Raw genomic sequence first — 17,223 nt, 5'->3', positions numbered from 1 at the left:
AGACGCCGAGGAGGCTCACCACATCGGAACACAACAACTGAAACTCAGACCTGAAAAGAAGCCAGCAGGAACAGAACTCTAACCAGAACACCAGGCAACGTGCCATGTTTCCAGGGGCAAAGAGCTTCCCTTCACCTTCCACTGACAAAATCAGCCAAAGCAGAGAGCCCTAAGACTCGGCAAGATAAAGGGCCACATACTTCCCGCATAAAAGTCAACTCCACCACACAACAACGTCACCGGAGGTCAGGGTAACCGGTCTGATCACATGGACTGATTCAGCTAATCTGGCACGCCACTCCACAGTGAAAGAGAACAGCTTTCCTGCATCTACCGGCCAAGGAAGCATGAGCAGAAGCTCTACATCTAACGGGATTCTTTGGTTGCAAGTAACAGAATGGAGCTTTAGCTAAGATTGTTATGTTGATTAAGAGAGCAGACTCAAGCCAGACTGCCTCGGCTAACTGCAAACCCCAGCCCTGTCACTCACTACTTCTGTGAGCTTGGCAAAGTCACTTAACCTCTCTGAGCCTCAATTTCTTCATCTGCAAAACAGGAATGAGAGAACTGCAAATGAAAACTGTGAGACACCATTCTTCACCAATCACATTTGCAAAAAGTCAGAAAGTCTGTTAATATACTACACTGGTGAGGATGTGGGGAAAACAGGCACTATATCACGTAAACTCTACATATAAATACATATATATAATACACACATGTATGAACTCTGCTACAAGCTCCATTTATGGAAGGCAATTTGACCATCTCCCTTAAAATTAAAAATACACACAGCCTTTGATCCAACAATTCTACTCCTAGGTATTAACATAGATGTTGTATGTGAAAATCTTCTGTATTAGGATATTCTTTACAACATTCTTTGTAAAAGCAGCAGACTGAAGACAACAGAGGACTGGTTAAATAAATTATGAAACCACACAATGAAAAGCTACAGAGTCATTTAAATGAATGCACAAATATGGAAAGATCACTAAGACAGTATTTATTCATTTGGAAAAAAAGCACATAAGTGTTTGTAAGCATATAGAGTATCTCTGGAAAGGTACAGAAAATTGTGAATAGTGCTAGTCTCTGGGGAAGGGAAACGGGAAGCTGGGGGAGTGAGTGGGGAGAAAGACTTACTTTGCACTGTACATGCTTTTACACTTTCTGAATTCTGCACCATGTGCATGTGTCGGCAAACAGTCCTGGGAAAGCTCATCTGAAAGATGGAGTAGCCGACTAAGGCAATGCACCTCTACCTGTAGCCCCTGAAGGAAGCTGATCCACAAGATAACATCCAGATGCTATTAGAGCAGGAGGAAGGGATGCTGGGTGAACAAAACAAGTGTCCATCTCAACATGAAAGAGCCTAATTTTGATATGTCAGGCCCAAACACAGGGCAAAGAAAAAGCTCCAGAGAACACTCATTTTATTATACTCTGCTAGTAGCATCCAGCTGAAAGCTGGTAAAAGCATTAGAGAAGGCACAGCCACTGAGCACTTTGGGAATGGTGGAAAACACTGAACTGGGAATTGGGAAACCTGGGTTCTATGTCCACCAGTATTTGGCTCTGTTGCCCCCAGGCAAGCCTCTGTACCTTTGGGCCCTTCCTTTTCCAAAAGGAAGAGAAGGGGATGATGATCTCTCGGGTCCCTTTCAACTCTGACATTCTAGGATTCCATGGCGTTGGACCTCAGCTTGCCAGAGCCTAGCAGTGTGGTACCCAGTGTGGTATGGCTGCAGTCAGTAGGATGTTTAGGTTGATGGATGGCGAGATTCAGTACAAGATTGATATTGGGCTAGTTTTTGTCGTGTAAGTAGGCACCCAGTACAGTCAATAAATAAAGAGCAGAGGATAAATGTTTCAGGCCTTGAAAGCAATTAAGCAATGACAAATCTGACAACATTTCTGCTACCAGTTTCTCTGGCATTGTGGGAAATAAAGACATATCAAAGGAGAATTCTAAAGAGCATTAAGCCCATTTGTTCTCTAGGGAAGTGTGACTTGGTGACTCTCATAGGGTTCTCTGGTAAAATGAAACAGTAGCCCCATAGTATCATTTCTCCATCTCACTAATGTATAGGGGAATGGTGGCCCCTAAATTAACTCAAGACCTTAGATTCCTGAACAGAATCACAGTAAAGGCAATCTTGCAGAAGCCCAAGTCTAAAGAACAAACTAAGAGAGAGTTATTAATCACTCAAGAATTAACACTTGTGCCTTAGAAGTAATAAAACCAGTCACTGGAAAATAATAACATCACACAGAGGGAAAAAGAGAGAGTCTAGCAGAAATCTATACAGAAAGGTGGGAGAGACCAGAATGAACAACCACCATTTACATTCCAAACATTTATTCAGTCTTTCAAGTGGTATGGCTGATATGCCAAAGTGCGATGGCAAATACAGGGCAGCATGGAGTGCACAATCTCTAGCGTGGGGCTATTAGCCAAAGAATGGGGAGATACGCGTGGGAAAGAAACTACCTGATTTCAGCAGTGGAGATGACAGATTACCACATCCGCTATCCTGAACCAAATCAAATAACTCATGAACGATACTCTGGATGTATTTCAACATACTTTTCCGCAAGGATTTCAGTCCCCAAGACGGTCACCTCCACAAGAGGCCATGGAGATGTCATTTCCTCCAAACCACAATCCCAATCACAAAATAATAAAACGAATTAGACCTAAACGAGGAAGAGAGCCGTAAGTGGCTCACACGTGGGAAGACTTGCCTCTGATCAAAGTCCAAAATTATTAGGCTGGTATTCAAATTATGAGGAAAAAAAAAGACCTTGGGAGGAGAGCACCTCAACTCAGCTGTAACGTTCCTTCTGAAAATGGACAGCGCTGCTTGTTCCCTGCATTCAGGACGCACACTGGCTGTGAAATCAGTGTACAGGAGACAACTTTGACTTGTTTCCCAAGGAAAACCTTTGCAAATGCAAGGTAACAAAACAGTTTTCATTTTAATGTTTAGTCCCACACTTTAGTACCTGGCCTCCCCATCTTTGAGAGCAAGCCTGTCATTAAGGGGGAAGCACTGTACCTCGCAAAGAAATGCATTAGAATAAGCAGGGCCTTAGTCATCTTCCTAATCTTCTCTCTCACTCCTGGACTCACACAAACCATGCTCCATCCAGGCTAGTCAAGTTTGTGAGAGGATCTCGGGTTTTCCCACCACGATGTCTCTGCTTCTACCATCTTTGAATATCCTCCATCCATCTCCATCTATCAAAATCCTTTGTATTCCCAAAGGCCTATCTCAGAATCCACTTTTCTCCTTTGATTTTCCTTCCTCTGAATTATTTACCACCTTGGGCCTTATCAACCTGGGAGACTTAAGTCCTGGCCATTTGTATAACTTCACTTATCTGCACAAGGTGGAGCAGATGAATGATGAAATGACTAGGATGAAGAAAGAAAATTTCTCTTCTGATATCACTCTATTAAAATAGGTTTCAAATATAATTATTGTCCAATTTTTTAAGATATCTTTCATAAAAATATCTCAGCGTGGAACAATAAAAACTAAAAGCAGAAGGGAAAGGATTTCTGAATTCTCAGATTTTTTTTTTAAAGCCCCCCAGTACATAGTTGTATATTCTTCACTGTAGGTCCTTCTAGTTGTGGCATGTGGGACGCTGCCTCAGAGTGGCCTGATGAGCAGTGCCATGTCCGCGCCCAGGATTTGAACCAACGAAACACTGGGCCGCCTGCAGCGGAGCGCACGAACTTAACCACTCGGCCACGGGGCCAGCCCCTGAATTCTCAGATTTTTAAAAGACAGAAACTAAGTGTCTTAACATATTGACCTTTTTATGAGAATATTCCATTCAATTTCCAGGTTTTTCAGAACACTCAACAAAAAGGTCAGGTTCTTTCGGAGCTCTTACTTGCCCCCAAAAATGTCATTGAGCCTATTTCAATCTAGACAGAAAACAACACTGCTTAATTAACTAAAGTGATTAAGCTGGATTCCTTCTCCTACTAAAGAAAAAAAAATTTAAAAGACAGATCCTGACAACCCCAGTAGGCCAGCTTGTGCTACTTATGCCTAGCTACATGAACACCATATCTAGTCTCTGTCTTGAGACAAAAGAGAGAAGAGCACTCCAGAACAGCCAGTCAGAAGACCTGGACGTCAGCAGCAAACACAACTGATTTCTCCTTCTTCCTCAACAAGGGGACGGGAGGAGAGGCAAGGAGAGGGGACTCTTCTGCTTCCAGTGGGGTTCACATCCAAATCCTGTGTAAGGCTTACCTCCCCCACTTCACCAAGGAGCCAAGTCAGCCTCGTGGCCTCAGACAGCAGAAGCAGTTCTGCTGCTTATAAAACTACGACCAAACTTTTCCCTTTGTTCTAGCAAAAGACTTCCTGTGAGAAAGCAGTAATCCTTCAAAGCTTTCCAGTCCAAAGGTCTCTCCTGGTTTGTCCTTTCCCCGCCCCATGCCCTAGAGAAGCTCAAGCACATCATAAGGCATTTCTTGGTTCCAAGCCGTACTGGGTCTCAAGGACTCCCGGTGAGGAAAGAAAACTGGTCATCTGAACATCCTTTCCCAGGATCTGTCTGAAGTGTAGACAAGCAGCAAAGATGAATATTAATATGCCTGCCATCATCAAAAGCCATTGCATACCCAAAGGATGATAAATATTTTAATCAGTTTTCATCTTGTGTAGCGGAAGTCAGTTTACTCCTCAGAGATTTCTCTAGTTCTGTGCCCAATACCTGTCCAGTACACGCCGCTCTCCCTATATAACTTTGGAAATAAGTAATAAAAAATCCAAGCTTTGTTGGAGATCTTAATTTTATGACAATTTTACTCTATTAAGTTTTTCAAGAATAGGGAAATCTAAAATATGAAGGATGCCAACAAATGAGACAAAACACCATGAGTCTAAGTTTTAGCAGCATTGCTACTCAGGGAAACTAACAAGCTACTTACATCTCTCATTTAAAAAAAAAAGATTTTTCATATTTGCGTAAGTTGTTTGCCAGTGACTGCTCAATCATCTCAGTGCAAATGCTAAAGGCATAAAACAGGACATTCTTGTGCATCCTCTGTGCTCTTGATATTATTTTTTTCTTAAGTGTTAAAAATGCTTTGGGGTATTGTTGGGAAGGTTGGGTTATGCTTGTGTAAAAATAAAACAAACCCAAAAGTATTCCTGTTGCACAGGACCTAACATTTTAGGAATATGTGCAGTGCTGAAAAGAATTTATTAAAGGCCATGCTACTTAACACAGGTGTGAAGAAACGGCAAGACTGGAACACTGACCTCACATTAATTCATTTCTTTCACAAGGAAGTGTGGAGTACCCACTAGGTACCAGACGCTGTGCTAGGAGCTGGGGAAACAATAGTGAATAAAGCAAAATCCCTGCCCTCATGGGGATTATCCTAGGTAGACGCAGACAACAGACAACTGCATAGTATCATGGCAGGTGGGAGAGAGAGACACGAAGCAGAGAACAGGGCAGGCGCTCTCTACAAGAAGAGAGAGCTTGGTCAGAGAAACTCTTTCCAAGCAAGAGACATGCGCAGAGAGACCTGAATGAAGTGAGGGAGTGAGTCATGCAAGGACCAGGGAAGAACGTTGCAGACAGAGGCAACAGTAAATGCAAAGACTGTGAGGCAGGCGGGGGTGCGCCATGCTGTAAAGACAGTAAGCAGGCTAGCAGAGGACGGGAAGGGGGAAGAGACGCGTTTAGGGCCAAGGGAGATGGACAGGTTCTGCAGGGCACTAGGCTTGTTGCAAGGAAGCTAGATTTCTGAAAGTGATGGTAAGTTTGAGCCAAGGGAGGGAAATAACCCGACAGATATTTTAAAGGAACACTGACAGGGGTGGAAGCAGGGACGCTATTTCTACAAAGGATGGTGGTTCTTTCCAAGGTGGTAGCAGGGCTGGTGGGGAAGGGTGGCGAGATTAGGAATATATTTTCAAAATAGCACTAACTGGATTTGCTGATAAATCAAGGGGTGAATCAGGAGAACTCCAAGGTTTTAAGCTGGGCAACTAGACAGTGCAAATTACTGAACTGTGCAATATGGGAAGAAAAGCTTGGGGGATTATGGGCATCCAGAGTTTGGTTTTGGATATGTTACATTTGAGATACTTATTACTAGATGGTTGAATACTACCCGCCTTTCCCAACCACTCTTCAGGTGCCCCAGGACATGAGACCCCAGTAGCAAGAAAGTTTTTTTTTTTTTTTTGAGGAAGACTAGCCCTGAGCTAACATCTGCCAATCCTCCTCTTTTCGCTGAGGAAGACTGGCCCTGAGCTAACATCCATGCCCATCTTCCTCTATTTTTTATATGTGGGACGCCTACCACAGCATGGCTTACCAAGCGGTGCCATGTCCGCACTGGGGATTCGAACCAGGGAACCTCGGGCCACCGAAGTGGGAACGTGCACACTTAACCGCTATGCCACCCGGCTGGCCCCTCAAGAAAATATTAATCACAGGCATTGGCATATCCCACCATTTCCATCCTTTAAAAAATTCACTGTTAACTGCATGAAAAGTTTATGATGTTAAATAAAAGAGAAGCCCTCTTAATCCCCCAAAATCTGTTAAAGAAGATCTGACGCATAATTCTGGGTATTTTCATAATTGCTCATTTAAATTAATAATATTTAAGTAAGAAGAATATATATTATCAAGCTTCCACCTGCTCCAAGTCTTTATAACCAAAGCAGCTATGTCTAAAACATTGCAAATTAATTTTGATATTTCACTAATATTCCAGATTTTTACTTGAAGGCTAATTTTGTCAATCAATCAAAAACAAGTTGGAGACTATCTGAGATTTTTATACACATCAAGGAAAAATTTAGAAATGAGATTGTCACAGGTAGACTGAGATCATGTAGAGAAAATACAAAAAAGTCCATCATAATTTACGTGTTAGGGAAAAGATGGTATTCAAGATATCGTCTACAAATGATCATAGAGATACTTTCAGGAGTTCCAAAAAGGCAAAACATCACAGTTTCCTTTCGTTTAAAAAAGGGTCATTCTTTTGCAGAAGTCAATGAAAAGAGAGCAGGATGATGGTTATGTTACTCTTCACGCACACATGAGCCAACTTTGTGTGTTCCCAGAGCTTTCTGGTAAGTCAAGTTGGGGCCCTTGGAGCACAGTTCTCCATAGAGACACTTTTGCAAAACACGGAAAGATCCCCGGGACAGCCTCCAGGGGTGTTTAGCCCACAGTGGAGTAGAAACATCACCAGAGAAGCACTGAGCTCCAAGTTATTGGAACCCCTTTGGCTCCAGGAAGGAGCCCAGTTTCAGAGGAAGGTGATGAGAAAAGGAGGGGATGCTACCACTAAGGAAGACTCAATCCAATGACCTCCAAAGTCAGGGTTCCTAAGTTGAGGGCGGTTCACGTTTCCTTCTAAAATCACTGGTGGTGATGACTTTCATGTATATAGTGTTTTATATTTTATCCTAACAATTTTCTTCAGAAGGTAACAGCTTTAGGGACCATTCATAAATCAACCTGGGGGAAAAAGATCCTAAAATCTTGATAATATTCTCAATAATTGGCACAATGTCTTTTGGAAATCTTGCTTTCCTTTCAAAACTGTATGTCTGTCAGGTTTTTTTAAACATTACTTCATTCTTTTACACAGTTTCTTCTAGAATATTTCGAAGGTATTTATAATAAGATAAATGACAGACTAGAGCTGAATTTAATGTCCCATTCCCCATCCCAACCCCCCGAAAAAACTAGAGGAAATAAAGTACGCATTTGTTTTATTCTGTATCTTTTTCAAAAAAGATGGAAATCCCTAACACCCCAATTTGGCACCAGGGTTTCTGAATTCACATCTGCAATGCTGTGATGGTCTGCTAGTCAAAGCAATCCAAAATAAATTCCAGCAGCCAAGGCTACGATAGCACCCTAGGGAAAAGTAGCAGGATCATCATACCTTTACAGCAAGCTGAATTCCAGTGCAGTTCAAATTATTTAAAACAACAGAATTCATCTATTTTTGTAAAAAAAAAAAAAAAAAACAAACTGTGAGAAACACGTGTGTGAGTGTATTTAACAAAGGCTAGCAAAATTTAGCTAAAGCCTATGAAACCAAGGCTGTACTAGAAACCCTGGCTGTTTATTCTAGTTTTCTCTCCACACACTAACAAGAGCTAAGCTTGGAATTTCCCAGCTCCTGTCACTTCGTCTCACCATCTTCAGCACTTTTAGCCTTGTTTCTACTGTGTGCAGAGTAGAGGCACCGAATGAGCCTCTGAACATTCCTGGGATGTAACAGGCACATCCTAGTACTTGGTACCAATGAAGCTCACCTCTCACAGCTCATGTAAGGGTTAAAAACAGAAAGTCCTACCCACTGGTTTGCTCTGATGTTCCTGGAGATATTGTCACTGGATGTATCCTCAGTAGAATTCTATTCAACACCTCTGTCTTTAAGTACAAAGCTGTAGGCTGTAGCAGCTTTAAGAAACATAAGTATCCCTTTTTTCTGCTGCACAGTATCTGTGTGTGAAATTCTCTAAAGGGGTTTAAGTATTTACCCTGAACACTATCAGACGGTTTCTAAAATTTTCCTTATCCAGTTGAAAAACACTTCAAAGAGAATCATAAACATAGTCCTTTGTGCTTTCGATGCACATTCAGTTTCTAAGGCTTAAGCCTGAATTCTCTTGGAATTGTAAATTTTTTCCAAAATAGGCAGGACACACAACACTTAAAAAAAAATTCATTAACCTAGTCTGTAGCAACTAAGGGAAAAATTGGAAAACCCTGACAGAAATGCAGAAGGCAATCAAAGAAGGAATCAAAACCTGTTAGAAATTCATTGCTAAACTACATGTACGATTTCCCCCCCCAGATTTTTTACTCTTAAGAGAACAATACAGCTGTGGGGAAGTGAAGTGGTGGGTGGGGAGGGAGAATGGAAAGAACTGACCTGCAGCGAATGCAGCTAAGATAACCAAAAATGTGAGCCAAGGATTTTAAGTGTTTTAAGCTGAAAAGTGACTTTTTCTCTTTTTTCCAAATTTCCAAAGCTAAACATAGATGTCCCCAAAATCGGTATCTGCATACCTGTTCCAGAATTTGAATTATCGGGTGCTTGTGACTGTTTACCTGCCTCCAATCTGCGCTCATCCTGAGCTAGTCAGCACTGTACCAGTCAAAAAAGGGAGAAGGGAATTTAAATTTTAATTTAAAACCACCAGACATCTCGCATCGGATCCTAAATTACTCTAATACACTCTGCTTCTAAATCAGAAATGCTAACTCTGAGAAATGGAAGACGAGATTATGTTAGCAGATATAATTTAGGATATGCATTAACACGAGTGGGGAGATCTATATAAATGTATACGCACAGACATATACATATGTAAGTTGGTGACTGCACCATTAATATGAACAAAAAATTAGTATTTATATTTATATCACTTTCTTCCTCACACCTTAAAAAATCTTTAATCCTAGAGGAAAGTTTAAAATGAACTTAGCTAATTGAACTACAATATGATAGCAAATACCAGTATAGTCCGTATAAATTTCTGTCTATGAAAAAGCAGCCTGTTCCTCTATTCAGTTACAGAGAAATTAATCTAAAGCACTGTGATGATAGCTTCACTAATCTCTCCAAAAACAAACAAACTGCGCCTCCGCTGCAGCACCCCTGCGACTGCGGAGCCTACGCTGAGAGGGCTCAGCCTCCCGCAGCGGCCAGGCTCCCGGCAGGAGCGTTCCCAGGTGATTTACGCAGGTCCAAATGACAAGGGAAAAGGCATGACTCATCTTGAAATGAAACTATTATAACAAACCTGTAAAGGACAACCTTTACATTCTTAAGTGCCTTTCTCTCTTAAAACTTTAACAACAAGAAACTGGTAACGGTCTTAAATAAAACACCTACTCATTTTCCACGTCTCTCTGCTCTCTTGTGCCAAATTTTAACATAAATGGGGAGAATTAAACGTAGCCTATGGCTTACCTAACATAATTATATGTTGTGTTTTACACTGTTTCAAAACGGATACATTAAAATAATCCATTCTTGGCTCCTACCCACTCAAGTCAATAACGGTTACTAAGGCCAACTGCCATAGAAACGCACTGCTGGCCCAGCGCGAGGACTGTCAGGACAGGAAGTGCAATTCTAAACATTCCAAATGACCGGGATCTCCTCCTCTCTCCTAAAAGAAAAAAGCAGGAAGAAATTTCTCTCCGGTATATAAATCATCAGTACTTCTGAAAATGTTTGCCCTGGAAACTATTCTAGAATATTTCCATTGGATTATACCAAATTGATTTTTTTTTTTAAGGTCAAAAGGAAATGAATAAATGTCATCAATTTAGAGGACATCACACCTAACATTCTTTTCTGTATCGCTGTGAATTTGATAGTGTTAAAACATTTTTATAGGTAAAATAAATGTCAGCATTGCAAAGCGCGATACCAGACCCGGAGAGACACACGGTCTCGCCGCCGGGTCTCGGGCTGCCACGAGCCCTCCTTGCCTCACGGGAGACCGCAGCTTTTCATAACTCCCTTTACCCAGAAAGCAAAGCCTGCACCGTTTCTTTCAAATGGTAACTCTCTTATCCTGAAGAGTCTCCTCGTAGTACGCTAATCTTGGATGTGGGGTAGCGGTTGACGTAAAAGAAATAAAGTAAAATACAAATATTTGAATAGCGTTATCACACCTTCCTGAATAGGGAGCAAAACGAGAGGAAAGACTAGGCTCCATTCCTGGGTTGTAAGGAAGGGTTATGTTGCTTTGGGCTTAATGGCTCATAAATTCATGAGGTAATATTCAGGGAAAATGTGATATTTTATCAGAATGTCATTCAAATATAAGGTCTAACATTTACATCACAAGAGCATGCAAAGAGTAAAACCATCCTCGGGGAGAGAAATGGCAAGAATGAACAGTGTGATAAAAACGGTGCTGGCTGGGACGGGGAAGTAGAGGCCAGGGAGTTTTGGGGACAGCTGACTCAGCCTTCCAAAATATGGGACGGGTTACGACACGTGAAGCAATTACTATTAACGGAAAAAGCGCGATTTCAAAGCTCATTTTCCAGTCTTCTTCTACATCCGACCCGAGACTACACCTTCCCACCACGAAGTGGGAAAAGTGCACACAGACAGAGAGAAATTGCCGCACAAGTCTCTTCCCCGGTCTGAGGGCGGTCAAAGGGCGCTTTACTCATACGCAAAAGGCGAAAAGTAATGTACAAATGGCCCAAGGTTTTTTGCTTTATTTTCTCACCAAAAGAGATTGGTGCTATTTTGCAGAACAGACAAAATACATTAATTAGAGAAGTCTTTCCACAACACACATACGATTTTACAATTCAAAAAAAGCATAAAGAAGAGTCGTTTGTCTGAAAGGATAATAATTTTGAGCAATATATTCCCTGGAAGCAAAATGAGTATATTCAGAAACACCGTTTAGATTAGTCTAATTCTATAGAATCCAAATGTGCACCAAACACTGCACTTTTTATGTCAAATTGCTGTTGAATTTGTTAACCCACAACTGATTTCCTGTGTTATGGAATCTTGGAGATTACAGCTAACTTGAAGCAACAGGGATAATTCTTGACAGTTAATGGTACATTTGTATGCATTTTCCTGAAAGGCTAGCATCTGGTGGTCTCAAACTGGTAGCTCAACATTGCCCCCTACTGCTTGCAACTGAAAAAATATGAGGTGGGCTGGTACAAAGCAGTTTAACCAGCCAGTGCTAGTTCCAGCCCGAGCACAATTACCAGATGGCACAGTGCTAACAGAGCCAGAGACGCTTCCAGTGACTATTCTTTTCCACCTCTTCCAAGAGCAAAAACAAATTATTATGAATTTGTTTAAAAGTCACTTAAAAAGGCTTGAAGCAATGCTTAAATTTAATTTAGAAGTACCGTCCCTTTTCTTTTGGCCCAAACCTTCACTCTGCTGATAATGATCACCCTGAGGTTTGCTGAGAGACACTGAGGCCATTGATTGCTCTCAGAACACTCAGCCATGCCCCACCACCGCAAGGAAACTCTCTGGAGAATCCCCAAGGTTGCTCTTCTTCTTAGCATTTCTTACACAACAGTTACAAAGTAAATAGAAGATATTCCATCTAAGTCATGTGCCATCGCCGCCAAATTAAAAGAACATTATAACTGAATGTTTTAAATGAATTGATAACAAACATCATTGGAAAGCTCACAATACCAAAGATTTCACTAAAAAAAACAACCCTAGAAGAAAAGCAATTCAAAGGCTTTTTTTTTTTTTTACAAAATCAGTGAGTTCCTTTCTCATTTGTTCGCCGACTCTAATTTGTAGAGTTGACAAATTAGAATCCCAAAGTCTAGCTGATGTCTTAGAGTCAAGGTTCGGCAAGGAAAGCAGCTCTGACTCAGATGTAAATGGACAAAACCAGCTTTACACAATGAAAAAAAAATTCCCTGACACTGAAGCGGCCTGCACAGATAACCATCCCGTAAAAACGGAGCATCCTCTCCACAGCCTGGAGCTGGGAACAGAACTAACTCAGGAGACGTCGGCACGGACTCTTCCTCACCTCCAACTCAGTTTACAACGCTCGGCTGTGCACCGATCCGTGTCTTTGGAGAAACCCATTTCTGTGATACAAACAAGGATTGTAACATTCCTTCCTCAGACGTACCTCCATTAAGAGGCATGGCTTAAGGATCTGAGATGTCTGGAAGGCAGGGACTTCTGGATTCTGACCCAAACTTGCAAACTGGAGCTCCTTTAGGGTTGTGACTTGATCTTTTCATCATTACAGAATAGGGATTAGCAATAGCTACCATTTTTGCAGATTCATTCATTGTTTCCAGCACATTTAAAAGTCTATGCGGGGTACTATCTCAAGAGTTTAGCAGGCTTTTATCACTTTTCCACTACATTCCAAATTCAGCTATTTGGAGGCAGGACAGCAAGGCGACGCAACCCTGGAGCCAGCCTTCCGAGTTCACACCCCAGCTCTCCACTCATGGCTGCACGACCTTGAGGAAGACATGTGAGCCTTCTGTGCTTCAGTCTGCTCGTTTGGAGACTGGCGAAAAATCACGCCTACTTTACGAGGTTGTCATAAAAGTTAAATAAGATATATAAAACATTTAGAATAGTGTCTGGTACTTAATAAGTATCATGCAAGTGGTTGCTATGATTACTATTATTTAAATTCAGACTTAATTCGAGACTTTGGAGGTGGCCACTTGGGGTGACCTCCACTTGCCTTCCAGCTACATTTCCTCCTCCATCCCCTGAATTCCTTGCTCTAGTCACACTGCACTTCCCACTTCTGACCTCCTTTTTACAGTCTGGAGCCTAACGTTCCTCTCCAAACACCCTATCCGACCCTACTCCTCCCCATCGAAGGTCCCCAAAAGCCACTTCTGCTGTTTCACAGCATCCCCAGCGCCAGTGGTCTGGATTTAATACTCCCTCCTCGGGACTGTGATTTTTTAACTCTCTATTACAGGATCTCATTCTAGCTAACGTAACACCTGGCTGTATTCACGTCTCTCTCCTTGTTGAACCGAATGCAGTGGTTAAAAGCACAAGCTACAGAGCCAGGCGGCCTGGGTTTCAGTCGGGCTCTGCCACTTACTCGGTGACCTTGGGCAAGGCACTTAATTTCCTTGTGCTTTGGATTTCACATCTATAAATTAAGGTTCATAACAGTTTCTGCACCTCACAGGACTGTTGTAAGAACTTTACAAGTTAATACAGGAAAAACTCTCAGAATAGTGCCTGGTGCATATAAGAATGCAAATGTATGTTAGATATTACTATGGTATTGCTCTCCCCTCATCGTCACATCACTGCACATGGCCAACCCAGTGCCTTATATGTAGGAAACACTCAATGAATGTTCACTGAACTGAACTGAGGTTGTACGACAAAATCCCGTCTGTTCCCATCAACTCACCAAGAGGAATCTAACCAACCTGACCAATAATTTACAATAATTTAACATGTATCTATCCATGCAAATTAGGCAGCAGAGGATGTATATCACACAAGGTATCAGAAAATACAGTCCCAGTTGTCAGGTGCTTACCACGCCTTCCATCTTCTTCCACAGTTCTTCCAGCTGAGTCATGGGTTGACACCACCAGTCGGTGCACTTCTTGTATCGATTGCCTTGAAACCAAAACTGTCTCAGCCACTCAAACTCGACCTGTGGACCATAAAGGCAAGGCAGCGGTTATAATGCCCTTGCGATGGACAATCAAGGACAATAACTTCGTCACTCAATTCTCCTCTAGGAACTTAATAGCCATGGGGTGAGAAAAGATGAGAAAAGTTCAGCCTAACCAGTTCCTAATAGAACCTGCAGTCTCCAGAGCATTTGTGCAAAGCCAAGAAAAGAGTAGTCTTAAAAGCTTAGTAAGATAGCCCAGGTCAGGATGGGGAGGGCTTTCAATCACATTTATGAGTCAGACGCGAGGAAACTAGAAGTCAATCAGCAACAAATACTGAGATCTCAAAGTATAGAGCAGCCTGTACCATGTATAGCGAGAAAGATATAATCTAGCACAATGTTTTTATTAAAATCTTTATTAAAGACTAGTATTAAGAGCAAAACACAGACATATTAGGAGATACCAGTTTTAAGTTTCTTAGATTTAAAATACATAAAGAATTTACCTGTGGGCCAGGAGGAGCTGGTGATACTATCCATCCACATAACTAAACGATATGAAGTTAAGTATGAAGGCATACATACATTAAACCTAGAGAGCCATTCAAATTGTCACTTTTCAAGTCAGTCAGGGCAAATGAAAATAGGTACAAAGAGCAGCAAAGACACTAATAATTTATTTCCCTTCCTAAGAACCTACAATGGTAAACTTCTATTATTTGCCTCCTTAGCACTCCTTCTTCTATTCTAACCAAACCCTACTATTCGTTTGGTAACCCATCCCCTGCTGCCCCAGTCTCAGACCATGTGATCTGGGTAGAGCTCCAGCTCTAATACCAGGGGTGGAACGTGCAACCCTAATCTAAGCTAATCAGCCCATCACATTTCTCTAGACACAGAATTGAGTTGAAGGGGAATAGGCATATATTCAATCAGAGTAAGTCCTAAGACTGTCAGGAGATAGAGGAAGAAGATTCTGCAACCATCTTGGAGAATGGAGGCAACACAGTAAGAAGCAGCTACAAGATGAACAGATAAAAACCAGGTCCTGGTGACATCAACTGACTCTTGATCAAGCTGTTCCTGAAGCCCTTTTTGCTTAAACCAATGCAGGTTGAGTTTTCTGTCCTCTGCAATTGAAATCATCTCAACATACATAAATGAGAGACTGGGTAAAGTCTGGGAGGATAAGCAATTGTTTCCTATCTATATTCTAAGTCTTCTATCACTCATCTTGAATTTGAAAAAATCAAATTGTACATCAAAGTACAACTCCATTCATTCCCAAAACTCTCTTTACCTCTGCCCTCTAAAAAAATTTAGAGCTTTCACAGCTTAATGTCGGGTCATCTGACTTTGCTAAGGTAATCATGTTCCACATACAGACACAGAGCTATTATAATCTTCGCCTGTTACCACAAAGAATTTTTTTGTTTGTTTATCCATATTGAACTTTCATGAGGCAAACAAAAGCAACTTGTGAAGATTGAACAATGGTGAAAATGGCTCAAATAACTAACCTGAGAACACTAAGTCATATGAAAGGGTTTTAGTTTACATTAACTAAATGTTTGTTTGAAATGTAGAACTGATTTCAGTTAAAGCTGTTTAAACAAAAAAAAAAAAGGAATGTAGACAATATTAAGACAATAGTTGCTAAACCTTATCTGTGGTATTAAAAGACAGCGGTGAACAGAAGTAAACCTGACTGCTTTGAAAGCAGAGTGAATACAAGTGTAGTTCAACTTCTCTGAAGATACCAGTTCAACAACATTGTTTATTACCATAAAAAAAAGAGTTCTTTTTAAAGATTTCACACGAAATTTGTTCACACTACAGGAATAGCCTGTCAGCAGAGCATCAAGCCCTACGTGAGGGAGAGCGAAAAGCTTTTAAAAGATTTTCCTATATTTGGGCGGGTTATTTCCACGGACGAGGACGGGGAACGTAAGCCTTGGCAACTGTGCTATGCCAGGAAATAAAACAGAGTCCCACACGTAATGAGTTCACATTCAGCCCATCAGGGCAGGCTATTATCTGTATTTCAGTCAATGAAAACTCAGAAAAAGGAGGGGGCATACCTGGAGACTTTGCTATCAGACAAACAAGCAAAGAAAGACCTCATTGTCCTTTTTAATAAGCAATGATTTCATCTTTCTCCTCCGATGCCCAACTATCTCTTGAGGCAGACAGTGTCATGGTTAAGAATAAGGGCTGCGACGTCAGCTCAAAACAGGGCTCCACTAGTGATGAGCCATGTCATCTGTACAATAAGGATGATGACATTATAACCACATAGGTTTGCGGTGAGGACTAAGTGGGTTAATAATGAACAGCCTCCTATACGCCAGGCACTTGCTAGACGCTGAGAACACGACCGAACAAGGCCCCAAGGCCTAGAGCTTAATGTCCACAAAGATCTCACGGTCATGAATTTTCTGAGCAGGAAGAGTTCTACCGCCCACGTCAACCCACGCCCACTCCTCTTTCACTGAAGCCAGTCAGAAAAGCTAACACTGAAGACCTAGTCCCCACGGAGTTTTAATCATGAGTGGAAGGACTGCCCCTAAGAAACAATCTTGGCGGCATCAAATCTATTGGCCTGCGTTTTATTCAACTCCATATCCTGACTTTTTCATTTCAATGTTGTGGGCAAAAAATACTACAGGATTTTCATCAAACACCACCCTCACCAGTCCCCCCACTGCCAAGAGAAGTAATTGGCTCCTTTCTTAAAATTAATTAAGGAGGCAAAAAATATTTCCAGGTGCTTGATTCAGAGTTTGAGTTACCAAAAGAAATGTTGTTGTTTTTCCCCTAAACTCTGAGGTTGAGAAAGGAAAGCTACAGGGTGGACACTGCACAAAAGCAGGACTCAGAATAGAACGGAAGCCTTATTGCTTCAGGCTAAAAACATCAAAGTCTAACCATATTGACTGACGGATAAAGTTCCAGCCATAACAGGACTGGGGTCCTCCTCCCTTCTCCAGAGTGTAGTCCCCCCAGGGAGGCTCACAGCTACCAGAACAGAAATGAGAGACAAGCC

General features: G+C 41.6%; 1 protein-coding gene across 13 annotated transcripts in view; it reads right to left on the bottom strand.

Moving 5' to 3' along the window:
• FTO (FTO alpha-ketoglutarate dependent dioxygenase) overlaps nucleotides 1–17,223 on the bottom strand; it is a 352,377-nt gene that overhangs the window by 180,855 nt on the left and 154,299 nt on the right. For all 13 annotated transcript variants that reach the window (XM_014827772.3, XM_070500588.1, XM_070500585.1 and 10 more), the window contains one exon: nucleotides 14,094–14,213. In XM_014827772.3, the coding sequence (XP_014683258.1) occupies nucleotides 14,094–14,213 (120 nt within the window). The remainder of the gene's footprint in view (nucleotides 1–14,093; nucleotides 14,214–17,223) is intronic.

Source organism: Equus asinus, chromosome 28 (genome assembly GCF_041296235.1).
Source record: "Equus asinus isolate D_3611 breed Donkey chromosome 28, EquAss-T2T_v2, whole genome shotgun sequence".
In the NCBI taxonomy this organism is placed as follows: domain Eukaryota; kingdom Metazoa; phylum Chordata; class Mammalia; order Perissodactyla; family Equidae; genus Equus; species Equus asinus.
This window is presented reverse-complemented; position numbering and strand designations above follow the sequence as displayed.